This window comes from Oncorhynchus masou, chromosome 2 (assembly GCF_036934945.1).
Source record: "Oncorhynchus masou masou isolate Uvic2021 chromosome 2, UVic_Omas_1.1, whole genome shotgun sequence".
Taxonomy (NCBI): Eukaryota; Metazoa; Chordata; class Actinopteri; order Salmoniformes; family Salmonidae; genus Oncorhynchus; species Oncorhynchus masou.
In genome coordinates, this window is record NC_088213.1 from 13,753,396 (window position 1) to 13,767,911 (window position 14,516).

A 14,516-nucleotide genomic window follows, 5' to 3' on the forward strand; every position below is an offset into this window, starting at 1 on the left:
GACCAGTCAAAAAGCTAATCTCCCTGTCATGGCTTTGGTGTGTGCACTTCCTGACAGCATGCAGGGGACCAGTCAAAAAGCTAATCTACCTGTCATGGCTTTGGTGTGTGCACTTCCTGACAGCATGCAGGGGACCAGTCAAAAAGCTAATCTACCTGTCATGGCTTTGGTGTGAACTTCCTGACAGCATGCAGGGGACCAGTCAAAAAGCTAATCTACCTGTCATGGCTTTGGTGTGTGAACTTCCTGCAGCATGCAGGGGACCAGTCAAAAAGCTAATCTACCTGTCATGGCTTTGGTGTGTGCTTCCTGACAGCATGACCAAAAAAGCTCTGTTTGTGTTGCACAGGAATGCAATCTACCTGTCATTTTTTGTGAAGTGTGCAGGGGACCAGTCAAATGAGTCTCCTCAATGTGCATTGTCATGGCTTTGTGTCTCTGAGTGGTTTGTTTTGTCTATTCCTGAAGGATGACGAGACAGAGGATGGATGAGCTGTGGCTTTGTTTTGTCAGAGGGCCTTGCAGCAGGCACAGGCCTTCAAACTGCAGACTGAAGCAGCAGTCAGCGGGTACCAGGCAGAGCTGGCTGAACTGAGGTAAGATCCTAACTGCACCTACAAAGATTTCAGTTGGCCATTTAAATTGTATTACTTCTGCCAATTTGGTTACTTTTGCACATTGGTGAGGTCAATGCTGTAAATCGAAAGCACTCAATGTGTTCTGAAAGATGAGACGTCGAGGATTATAATAAATATGTCTTTGATGTAATACAAGCAAACCACACACACACACTCCAAATGTGCACTTCACATTTCAAAATTCACAGTATGGAAATGTATGATCTCTGTTTGATGTAGAATTACGAGGATGACGTGGCATCATACCCTGGGTTGTTCCAAACAGAATGTTTGCTTTATTGTGAAGAAAATGTGCAGTGGAACACGCACCTGAATGCCCTCACGACTCCATTCTTTGCTCATCGAAATGTGTGTGTTTCTCTGAAGTACCTTGTGAAATCCTAACATGGTATAATAATCGTTTTTTAGAACATGGCTAGTAGTGTTGGCAATAGAATGAGCAGGCCCACCTGACCGAGACAGTAATTGTGTAATGGTGGGGATGCAGGGCTGTGTTCCAAACAAAAAACTTGCTTCACTTTTCTTTTATTTTAAATATATATTTTTGTATTTACTTAACCTTTATTATTGAAGGAGACAGACAGAGGTATTATGTAACTTCCTCAATTGCACAGCTTGAAGGCTCTTTCTTTGAGTAATACATGTATTGAAATTACTTAGGAACTGTGCACAGTTTGGAGAGGTGTGAGGCCTCATGGAGACATCAGTCAGACCTCTCACTCAAACCCACAGTTTGGAGAGGTGTGTGAATGCCTCATGGAGACATCAGTCAGACCTCTCACTCAAACCCACAGTTTGGAGAGGTGTGTGGCCTCATGGAGACACCAGTCAGACCTCTCACTCAAACCCACAGTTTGGAGAGGTGCGTGATCTCATGGAGACACCAGTCAGACCTCTCACTCAAACCCACAGTTTGGAGAGGTGCGTGATCTCATGGAGACACCAGTCAGACCTCTCACTCAAACCCACAGTTTGGAGAGGTGTGTGATCTCATGGAGACACCAGTCAGACCTCTCACTCAAACCCACAGTTTGGAGAGGTGTGTGGCCTCATGGAGACACCAGTCAGACCTCTCACTCAAACCCACAGTTTGGAGAGGTGTGAGGCCTCATGGAGACACCAGTCAGACCTCTCACTCAAACCCACAGTTTGGAGAGGTGTGTGGCCTCATGGAGACACCAGTCAGACCTCTCATTCAAACCCACAGTTTGGAGAGGTGTGAGGCCTCATGGAGACACCAGTCAGACCTCTCACTCAAACCCACAGTTTGGAGAGGTGTGAGGCCTCATGGAGACACCAGTCAGACCTCTCACTTGTCATTTTATTGTCTTATGTTGCAATTACCCCAAATGTTGCGTGAATATTGTTATCATGTTACCAAATGTATACAGATGCTGTGAAAAGTAGAGTAAATGTAAAAATCACATAAAATGAACAAGTTTATTTTTGGATTCGGTCTTGTCAGATGAAATGTTGTCTCCTCACCTTTGTTCTGATCATTTCCCCATAATCTCCAAGGTGTTCTCTTTCAACTGCTACCATGATTGTACATAGCCCTATGCTTCTCATATTATTTTCTGTTAGAAAAATGACAATTTGGCCCTGTTCATATATGCCAATTCCCCTGAGTGTAAATGGTGAACAAAGGCCCCGCTTCACATTTCACAAAAAAATAGCAAATTATATAATTGTTATGCAACAGATGGCATCTAGTTACCAGAGTGGAAACTGTGTTGCTGCACCAGACAGTCTTTAGCTCACCAGCAGGTGACAGCCCATCTATCTGTCCTCATGGTGTCCCTTCAGGTTGTCTCCCCACCCACACAGAGTTCTCCCAACCCCCACTCGCTCACATGCCCTGGCAGGTCCCCATGGTCAAGCACTATATGAGTTGTCACATGGTGACAATCCCCTTCAGCTGCTAGATCTCCTGCCAATCCCATCTCCAATACAAACCAGGTCTGAATTCCATTTGTTAGAGAATTGAAAAAAAAAGGTATTTTCAATACACCTCTTATATTGACTGTGTTTGAAGTGGATTTGGAATCTCCCCTGACCCACGCCTCCATGTGTGTTCCTTGGTTTGCCCAGTAGTGGTTCACTGCTTACTACAGCCATACAAATAGATGGATTGTCCGCTACTAAACAGAGGCTACTGAAGAAACCACACTACTGACTGGGTCCACCAGTGGGTCACTCAAGTGTTGATGCAATGACCTCTGACCTCTGTTCTTCCCCAGGTCTGAGAGTAGCAGGCTGCAGGCTGAGTGCCAGCGTCTGGCTGGGGAGAGGAAGGAGACCATGGCCCTGGTGGGGAAGGATGTGTCTGATGACCCGTCACTGACCCAGCTCCAGGCGGAGAGAACTCAGCTGCAGAGTCACCTGCAGCGCTGCCTCTATGAGATCCAGCAGAGAGATCTACACTGCCAGCAGCTCAACGCCAGGTACTGAACACGCACGCACGCACTCACAAAACAACCCAAATCAGCTCTGCAACCAAGGTACTGAACACACACGCACACACTCACAAAACAACCCAAATCAGCTCTGCAACCAAGGTACTGAACACACACAAAACAACCCAAATCAGCTCTGCAACCAAGGTACTGAACAAACGCACAACAACCAAATCAGCTCTGCAACCAAGGTACAAAACAACCCAAATGAACAAGGTACTGAACACACACGCACACACTCACAAAACAACCCAAATCAGCTCTGCAACCAAGGTACTGAACGCACACACTCACAAAACAACCCAAATTAGCTCTGCACCAAGGTACTGAACACGCACGTACTCACAAAACAACCCAAATCAGCTCTGCAACCAATGTACTGAACACACACGCACACACTCACAAAACAACCCAAATCAGCTCTGCAACCAAGGTACTGAACACACACGCACACGCACACACTCACAAAACAACCCAAATCAGCTCTGCAACCAAGGTACTGAAGACACTCACAAAACAACCCAAATCAGCTCTGCAACCAAGGTACTGAACACGCACACACTCACAAAACAACCCAAATCAGCTCTGCAACCAAGGTACTGAACACGCACGCACACACTCACAAAACAACCCAAATCAGCTCTGCAACCAAGGTACTGAACACACACGCACACACTCACAAAACAACCCAAATCAGCTCTGCAACCAAGGTACTGAAGACACTCACAAAACAACCCAAATCAGCTCTGCAACCAAGGTACTGAACACGCACACACTCACAAAACAACCCAAATCAGCTCTGCAACCAAAGTGCTGAACACAGAAACCAACGCACAGGTATTGAATCAGTTTCCACTAAGTTCACCATACTCAACACAGATCTTCTCTCCTCCCAACCGCTCCTCTGTCCTCTCCTCATCTCCCTATCTCAGCTGCAGCAGGTGGTGGAGGAGAAAGGGGGTGTGTCGGCCCAGCTGAGGGCAGTGTCTCAGACGCTGAGAGACACCCAGAACCGCTGCTATTGGCTGGAGAACCAGGCCCTGCCTAACCAGCACCACCAGGGCCTTGCAAAGGTAGAAAGTCGTGTGTGTGTGTGTGTGTGTGTGTGTGTGTGTGTGTGTGTGTGTGTGTGTGTGTGTGTGTGTGTGTGTGTGTGTGTGTGCCTCAGGCTTGTCTGGTGTCTGAATGACTATAGTGTGTTTGTCTGGTATCTGTGTCTGACTGTGTGTGTATCCTTGTCCGTGTGTGTTTTAATGAATAGTAGCCTGGATGTACTCTGTGTCAGTAGGTTACTATATTTATGTTTGCATATAACGTTGGACACATGCTCATCCTACTGAAGTGAATCAGCTCAAATGTCTTGCTGTTTGCTCTCCCGTCCAGCAGGGGGTGATGTCTGTAGAAGTGCCTCCGGGAGCTCCCCAGGAGAGGAGCAGTGCTGTGGTAGACATGGAAGCACTGGAGGCCGGCGAGCTCAGGACCAGGTGACTCTCTGTCCCTTCGTCTGTCTCTCTCTCAAACTCTCTCTCGCTCTCTCACTTTCTTGGTATGTTTTGCTCTCTCTCTCTATTATATTCTCTCTTTCTTTCTCTCCCATTTTTCTCGCTCTCTGTGTCCATGCATGGTTAGCCTGTTTCCAGATCTGTTTGTGCTCTTGCCAACCATTGCTGTCAGCCCAACAGTCTGCCCGTCTTCATATATATCAACAACCAATCAGTGACCTCTCATATATACGGTTTCATAGTGAACATTGAGAATACCGTGATGCCAGACTGTTTGGCATGAAGGAGTGTCAGAATGACTACATTGTGTGTGTGTGTTGCAGGCTGGTGGAGGTAGAGCAGAGTGTTGTTCAGCTAAGTGAGAGTCTGGCTGAAGAGAGGACCAGGAGGGAAGCAGCCGAGGAAGCTCTGGGACTGGCTGAGGACAGAGCCAAGAGGTGACACGCACACACACACACTAATGCAGGGTTGAGACATGCCTAGTGGAGGGGTCTGGTCTGAGGAGGAGGACAATATGTATTCTGTAGTACTGGGATAGGTAAAGATTTTGCCACAACTGGACACACACACACACACACACACAGCTATTCTCACACTATGTGTGGGTGACAGTCTGTTTGAGTTACCATGCCAACTCATTGTCATGCCAAACAGCAGCCTGGCCTCACAGCATTCTCAACGTTCACTACAGCCTTTAATGTCCACACCATCACTGGCATTAGGGGAGACGGCAGGAAATGTGCTAATAAACTTTAATTTGACCATTAATAACATACCCACTCTGTCTCTGTCTCTCACATTCTAACATGCTACCCAAACCGGACGCGTGCGCTGCAAAATAATAACGTTATTCAATCATTGCACCCACACTGCTCGTGCGCGCCAAAGAGCGTCTGCGTTACCAGGCACTAAAATAGAAGTTTCTTCTATTTGTAACGCTGAACGCAATGCAAGTCCTGCCTCTCCCATCTCCTCATTGGGTTTTAGAAGCATATACCCACATGCCATCTCCTCATGTGGGTGATTGAAAGATGAACTGAGGTCGGTCGTTTGGTTGTGGTAATACATCTTATTATGAACATTAGATGCCAATCGCCATATAAAGTCCAAAGAAGAAAAAGGCTGAAATGAGGATAGATGACTAGAAACAATTCGGTTGACCGTTTTATGTGTGGATTAATTGTCGGAGTAGAGGACCTTGTGCATTTCAGGTAAAATAACAACTCAACGTTTATATCCCAGGACAAATTAGCGAGCAACAGAAAGCTAGCTCAATAAGACAAATTAGCTAGTAACTGCTAGCTCGCTAGATAAATTGCCATAAATGTTTAATGCTTTTCGACCTGTCCCCAAATTAATATTTTTGGTTTGCGCACAATGGCGCATGTGCCCGGTTTGGGCATGGTGTAATACACATGCACAAATTCACTTAGAAGCTATTCTCATTGACAAATATTTAAGGAGAGCAAGACAAGATTTAAATTTACATAATATGTACATCAACTTTTCAATTTACGTTACAAGCTTGCCTTACCTCTCGTTGAGACTGGCAACGTGACATTCTTGCTCTGCAGCTCCAAATTCTCTGTAAATATCAGTATGGCAGTAGCCACTGACTAGCCAGTAAGCTTTGAAACTATTCAACAATGCGAGCAACTTTTCCTCTAAAATATATTAACTACGCTCTTGAATAATGCAACCAAACCGTATTACACTCTTGAATAATGCAACCAAACCGTATCACACTCTTGAATAATGCAACCAAACCGTATCACACTCTTGAATAATGCAACCAAACCGTATTACACTCTTGAATAATGCAACCAAACCGTATCACACTTGAATAATGCAACCAAACCGTATTACACTCATGAATAATGCAACCAAACCAGATCACACTCTTGAATAATGCAACCAAACCGTATCACACTCTTGAATAATGCAACCAAACCGTATCAAAATAATGCAACCAAACCGTATCACACTCTTGAATAATGCAACCAAACCGTATCACACTCTTGAATAATGCAACCAAACCGTATCACACTCTTGAATAATGCAACCAAACCGTATCACACTCTTGAATAATGCAACCAAACCGTATCACACTTGAATAATGCAACCAAACCGTATCACACTCTTGAATAATGCAACCAAACCGTATCACACTTGAATAATGCAACCAAACCGTATTACACTCTTGAATAATGCAACCAAACCAGTATCACACTTTGAATAATGCAACCAAACCGTATCACACTCTTGAATAATGCAACCAAACCGTATCACACTCTTGAATAATGCAACCAAACCGTATTACACTCTTGAATAATGCAACCAAACCGTATCACACTCTTGAATAATGCAACCAAACCGTATCACACTCTTGAATAATGCAACCAAACCGTATCACACTCTTGAATAATGCAACCAAACCGTATTACACTCTTGAATAATGCAACCAAACCGTATCACACTCTTGAATAATGCAACCAAACCGTATCACACTCTTGAATAATGCAACCAAACCGTATTACACTTTGAATAATGCAACCAAACCGTATTACACTCTTGAATAATGCAACCAAACCGTATCACACTCTTGAATAATGCAACCAAACCGAATATGCAACCAAACACTCTTGAATAATGCAACCAAACCGTATCACACTCTTGAATAATGCAACCAAACCGTATCACACTCTTGAATAATGCAACCAAACCGTATCACACTCTTGAATAATGCAACCAAACCGATCACACTCTTGAATAATGCAACCAAACCGTACACTCTTGAATAATGCAACCAAACCGTATCACACTCTTGAATAATGCAACCAAACCGTATCACACTCTTGAATAATGCAACCAAACCGTATTACACTCTTGAATAATGCAACCAAACCGTATCACACTCTTGAATAATGCAACCAAACCGTATCACACTCTTGAATAATGCAACCAAACCGTATCACACTCTTGAATAATGCAACCAAACCGTATCACACTCTTGAATAATGCAACCAAACCAGTATCACACTCTTGAATAATGCAACCAAACCGTATCACACTCTTGAATAATGCAACCAAACCGTAATAATGCACAAACCTCTTGAATAATGCAACCAAACACTCTTGAATAATGCAAAGCAAACCGATCACACTCTTGAATAATGCAACCAAACCGTATCACACTCTTGAATAATGCAACCAAACCGTATTACACTCTTGAATAATGCAACCAAACCGTTTTGAATAATGCAACCAAACCATATCACACTCTTGAATAATGCAACCAAACCGTATCACACTCTTGAATAATGCAACCAAACCGTATTACACTCTTGAATAATGCAACCAAACCGTATTACACTCTTGAATAATGCAACCAAACCAGTATCACACTCTTGAATAATGCAACCAAACCGTATTACACTCTTGAATAATGCAACCAAACCGTATCACACTCTTGAATAATGCAACCAAACCGTCACACTTTGAATAATGCAACCAAACCGTATCACACTCTTGAATAATGCAACCAAACCGTATCACACTCTTGAATAATGCAACCAAACCGTATCACACTCTTGAATAATGCAACCAAACCGTATCACACTTTGAATAATGCAACCAAACCGTATCACACTCTTGAATAATGCAACCAAACCGTATCACACTCTTGAATAATGCAACCAAACCGTATTACACTTTGAATAATGCAACCAAACCGTATTACACTCTTGAATAATGCAACCAAACCGTATCACACTCAACCAAATTGAATAATGCAACCAAACCGTATCACACTTTGAATAATGCAACAAACAAACACTCTTGAATAATGCAACCAAACCGCACACTCTTGAATAATGCAACCAAACCGTATCACACTTGAATAATGCAACCAAACCGTATTACACTCTTGAATAATGCAACCAAACCGTATCACATTAATAATGCAACTCTTGAATAATGCAACCAAACCGTATCACACTCTTGAATAATGCAACCAAACCAGATCACACTTGAATATTACACTTTGAATAATGCAACCAAACCGTATCACACTCTTGAATAATGCAACCAAACCAGATCACACTCTTGAATAATGCAACCAAACCAGTATCACACTCTTGAATAATGCAACCAAACCGTATCACACTCTTGAATAATGCAACCAAACCGTATTACACTCTTGAATAATGCAACCAAACCGTATCACACTCTTGAATAATGCAACCAAACCGTATCACACTTGAATAATGCAACCAAACCGTATTACACTCTTGAATAATGCAACCAAACCAGATCACACTCTTGAATAATGCAACCAAACCGTATCACACTCTTGAATAATGCAACCAAACCGTATTACACTCTTGAATAATGCAACCAAACCGTATCACACTCTTGAATAATGCAACCAAACCAGATCACACTCTTGAATAATGCAACCAAACCGTATCACACTCTTGAATAATGCAACAAACCGTATCACACTTTGAATAATGCAACCAAACCGTATCACACTCTTGAATAATGCAACCAAACCGTATCACACTCTTGAATAATGCAACCAAACCGATCACACTCTTTGAATAATGCAACCAAACCAGATCACACTTTGAATAATGCAACCAAACCGTATCACACTCTTGAATAATGCAACCAAACCGATCACACTCTTGAATAATGCAACCAAAACCGTATCACACTCTTGAATAATGCAACCAAACCGTATTACACTCTTGAATAATGCAACCAAACCAGATCACACTTTGAATAATGCAACCAAACCGTATCACACTCTTGAATAATGCAACCAAACCGTATCACACTCTTGAATAATGCAACCAAACCGTATCACACTCTTGAATAATGCAACCAAACCGTATCACACTCTTGAATAATGCAACCAAACCGTATCACACTCTTGAATAATGCAACCAAACCGTATCACACTCTTGAATAATGCAACCAAACCGTATCACACTCTTGAATAATGCAACCAAACCGTATCACACTCTTGAATAATGCAACCAAACCGTATCACACTCTTGAATAATGCAACCAAACCGTATCACACTCTTGAATAATGCAACCAAACCGTATCACACTCTTGAATAATGCAACAAACTTCACACTCTTGAATAATGCAACAATTCACAAGCATGTGCAGACAATTCAAGTTTTTTTTTCTCGTTCTTACGCATATTAGCTAAACTTAGCTTGCAAGATGTAGCTTGCAATGGGGAGCATGTAGCCCAGCGGTCAAGGGCGTTGTGCAGGTAACCGGCGTTTGCTGGTTCGAATCCCAGAGCCGACTAGGTGAAAGAAATCTGCTAGTGTGCCCTTAACCCTAATTGCTCATGTAAGTCGCTCTGGATAAAAAAGGTTTTCTAAAATGTAAGACAATAATACAGCTAGTCAGCTATAATAGCTATTAACGTTAGCATATCAAACGTTAACGTTTACCCCTCTCATACGAAAAGTATAGTTTCAGCATATTAAAGCCACCTTTGAACAAACCAGGCTTCATTTTATCAATATCGTGTAAGTTATTATATGTGGTAAATGCAAAATTGCGACTGAATACTTTGATAAATCCCCTAGTGAGTTATTCAGCTCCTTGCCTGGATGTTGGCTCAGAGCAGCCAAGGGAGGAAAAACACTGTTGAGCATCACTTTCTTAAATATACAGCGATCATTTCAGAATGTAGCAGGCTGTTACTGCAGTTTCAGGTGAAAACTCAATAAACTATACATTGAAAATGCTGTTTACACTGTCCTGCTTAGAGGTGCAGCTGTGGGGTGAGTGCTGTGCGTGAACTCCGGAGGTATCGTTTGAGATGTGAGAAATACTTAACTTTACATTACAGTAATGTCTCCTCAATACCTCTCGAGAGAATCAATTCTGGTGAATAAGAATAGACCTCTCGAGAATCTCTAGAAATTCTCCTTAATTCTGGTGAATAAGAATAGACCCTTAGCTCCTACTCGAGAATCTTTCAAAATGATTCTTAATTCTCATCAATGAGAATAGACCCTTTCTCTTTCGCACATGTTCCTACTTTCTGACACAGGTGCTTTTTAAATAGACCGGTCAGTAGTTGTCATGCTGGTAACGGTTCATGATGATTTGATGATGATGTGAATGGTTGTCACTGTGGTAGTTTTGCTTGTTGTTGCAGAAGCACATGAATAAAGTAATTTGATGCTGTATGTAGATACTATGAAAGTGAACTGTGTGATCGGGTGTATTCATTCCGCCGATGAATTGAATTCACAGACACACTTAGTAGTAATGGCGTCTCTTTCCTCTCCAGCGTTGACTCCAGTCCATCCAGGACGACCCAGAGAGACTTCAGCATCCAGCTGGATACAGAGGAGGAGTGGGAGGCCCTCATCCTCAACCCCAACGAACCCCTGGTCACACGCAAGGTCAGTGTTACTCACAAAACTTAAATTAGTCGATGTCTTGCAAACCTGTGGAAAGTTATTTGGCATAATTTTAAAAGTCCCCATTAAAATCGGTCTGATGAAGCCAGGGATGTCTGTTTCTTTGCATGGGCTGCATCTCAATCCAATTCATTTTTATTTTTTTTGCCACCGTGGCCCGTCGGTGTAACTGCTAAACTGCTTGCTGTACACTGTTTTGTGTGATTATACACATGGATTGGATTGTGCGTTTACTAACGTGTTAGTTCTAGGTTGATGTTAACCTTAATATGGTGACAATAATGAAGGCTGAGTAGCGGTTTGGCTTGGAGACGTTTTGTTGTTGTTGCACCTGGTCACAGACCACTGTTGTGCACTGAAGTCCACAAGCGAAGGGAAAAGGTGAGGGGAGGAGAGCCTGTAGATGCCAGAAGGAAAGTGTTTGATACCTCTGGCCTGCTCGCCTCCCTACCACTGAGGAAGTACAGTTCCCGCTCAGCCCAGTCAAAACTGTTCGCTGCTCTGGCCCCCCAATGGTGGAACAAACTCCCTCACGACGTCAATCACCACCTTCCGGAGACACCTGAAACCCACCTCTTCAAGGAATACCTAGGATAGGATAGGTAATCCTTCTCACCCCCCTTAAATGATTTAGATGCACTATTGTAAGTGGCTGTTCCACTGGATGTCAGAAGGTGAATTCACCAATTTGTAAGTCGCTCTGGATAAGAGCGTCTGCTAAATGACTTAAATGTATAAATCTGTATGTGGATAAGAAAGTGAACTGTGTGATCGGGTGTATTCATTCCGCCGATTCTGTTTCAAAACATTTTTTAATAAATGGAAGCAAATATGGGCCTCCTGTGTGGCGCAGTGGTCTAAGGTACTGCATCGCAGTGCTAGCTGTGACACTAGAGATTCTGGGTTCGAGTCCAGGCTCTGTCGCAGCCACAATTGGCCCAGCGTCGTCCGGGTTAGGGGAGGGTTTAGCCGGCAGGGATCGACCTTCGCCTCTCCCGAGTCCCCACGGGAGTTGCAGCGATGAGACAGGACTGTAACTACCAATTGGAAACCATGAAATTGGGGAGAAAACGGTAAAAAAAAAAATATCAAAAAAGAAAAATGGAAGCAAATGAAATGGGGAGAGACTTACCTGAATTTTTCCAAAGAAAAGTTATTTTTCCATTTTGCAACTGTTTGGACTAATGATTACACCCCAGATCAGCTAAACGCAGGCAGGTGTGTTCAAGGCTGCATTGAATGTGTCACTGTCTGTCATTTTGATTACCAAAATGTGTCTCTCGACCTGTGCAACTACGTTATAAACGTTCATTTGTAGGCTAGGAGGGTGTAGCAACATCATGATACTTATACGGCAAAGTTGAGTATCTTGTAGGAGCCTAAACCTATGGATGTTACATTTAGCTGGGTGAATAGAATATGAATGACATCATCCAATATGATGTAATATAAATAAGGCCATGCACCAAAAAACAACCACATCCTCCTAATCTTAAACGGCACCGGCCGCCACCGATGCAGAACTACCTGGTCCCAGATCTGTTTGTGCTCTTGTCAGCACCCCTGGAGAAAGGCAGAAATCATGTTGGTGCTGGTTTAGATATTGAATTCAACAAATGTGAAAATAATCAAGCTGAAACGTGTGTTTTTTGACCTGTGCATCCTCATTCTACTATGTGCTCTTTCCAACTCCATTACTGTCATTGCAAGGCAAACGTGTTTCTCATGACAAGGAGTTGATGGCACAAGCAGACTGGCACTCAGGCTAGGACTGTTCTTCTTGACTCACCAATCATCAATCACATGTATGATGACCAATGATAACCAATATGATTACCAATGCCTGTTTGACGAACGACTCTCCCTCTCCTCCCCTCCCTCCCTCTCCCTAACCAGGTGAAAGGCGGGATGCTGGCCTGCAGGCGCTGGCTTCGGGGGCGGAGCCTGTACTGCTCCAAGCTGCTGACATCACGGGCCCGCTCGCGCTACCTCTTCCTTGGCTACCTGCTGATTCTGCACGTGGCTGTCCTCATGTGCCTCACCGGCGCCTCTAGTGCTGTGGGGTGAAAACAATCACAAGTTGCAGATAGAAATATAATTTATAGATCAGACTGAGGCACGTTTCCTCCATGACAAAGACAGTTTGTTCTGCACAATGTTTTTCTATGTAGTTCACTTGACGCTGGGGTGTTAACATTGCAGATACAAATGTCATGTGTAGACAAGGCACCATGGCCCGTTTCCTCCACGACAGAGGAATGTCTGTTCTACTCCATTTCGAAGTAGTTAACCATGTCTTTTTCCCCTGGAATGTTATTCCACCTTTCAGAATAAGCTGCAGGTTGTTGTCTAGTATCCAGAGTTTTCATAAGAGTGAGGGCTTTTGGGGTGTGTCTCAAGTCTTGTGGCTTCTTCTCCTCACCTCCTTCCTTGGTTCTCACTGGTCTGAAAAGAAAATGGACAGCTGATAGTGGGTCCTTTGGTTAGATCCTACCTTCTTGTTTTCACCCATTTTTTTGTCAGATCAGTGCAGACGGAGGCGAGAGGAAGAAGACTGTTATTGACTATTAAGACGCAGCCTTTGGAGTGTCTCAGGAGAAAGTGCCGTTTCGATCCTGTCTGTTATGTGTTAAAGCCTGAGACGGAACAGAAAGCCATATCCATTCTACATGAACGCTAGCCTAAGACGTGCGTACGTACGTGTGTGTGTGTGTTTTTGAAACACATTTGTGTGCGCAGGTGTGTGTGTTCATTTGCACGTGTACAAGAAATAAACACTAGTCCACTGTAACCTCATTTAGATTCACCTTGGAGAACAAAGACTGGTGTAAGTCTAAGATGATTCATCAACAACATGATGGAACTGCCCCACTCAGACTGATGCTGATGTCTGGCAAGACACAGATACGGTATTTCAGGAGAGAAGGGTGGAAAAAGCCAATAGTACTATTTCTGCAAAGATGCCTATGTAATTGCACTGCTGCTCAACCCTTCTCCCCAATACCAAACCCACTGTGTGCTCAACCTGGCACGACCAGGCCATGGCACAACGTTCACTTTGGCACCCCCTGGTGTCTCCTGGGTAATAACTGGGTGATGGTGGCCTTCACACAATTCTAAGGTCTATTCTATAGCTGCTGCATTCAAAGCTATGCACTAAAACTCTCATCAGGGGGTGTTTTTTCCCTTCTCTCCTTCAGCAAAGATATCTAAACATAATGTAGGGCCAGGAGTTTTATCTGACCACGTGTCCTGATAAGGAAATACTGATCTGGACCCTAGTAATAGGATCTAACTGGCCCCTAGTAATAGGATCTAACTGGCAATAGGATCTTAACTGACCCTAGTAATAGGATCTAACTGGCCCTCAGTAATAGATCTAACTGCACTAGTAATAGGATCTAACTGGACCCCTAACTGTAGTAATAGGATCTAACTCCCTTGTAATAGGATCTATC

The 14,516-nt window shown here is 43.4% G+C and overlaps 1 protein-coding gene across 1 annotated transcript; it reads left to right on the forward strand.

The window, feature by feature from the left end:
* The first annotated feature begins 289 nt into the window (after positions 1-289).
* On the forward strand, positions 290-14,262 carry LOC135552569 (golgin subfamily B member 1-like). The gene is made up of 8 exons (XM_064984272.1): positions 290-298; positions 514-596; positions 2,879-3,082; positions 3,918-4,167; positions 4,478-4,578; positions 4,920-5,033; positions 10,926-11,040; positions 12,955-14,262. The coding sequence occupies exons 1-8, from the start codon at positions 290-292 to the stop codon at positions 13,123-13,125; spliced, it is 1,047 nt and encodes a 348-aa protein (XP_064840344.1). The 3' UTR covers positions 13,126-14,262.
* Positions 14,263-14,516: the final 254 nt, after the last annotated feature.

Bases quoted from the DNA above. Each gene is read 5' to 3' on its own strand.
- LOC135552569 (XM_064984272.1), top strand. The intron at 4,579-4,919 runs GTGACTCTCTGT...TGTGTGTTGCAG, and splicing joins GCCGGCGAGCTCAGGACCAG to GCTGGTGGAGGTAGAGCAGA. The intron at 11,041-12,954 runs GTCAGTGTTACT...CTCCCTAACCAG, and splicing joins AACCCCTGGTCACACGCAAG to GTGAAAGGCGGGATGCTGGC.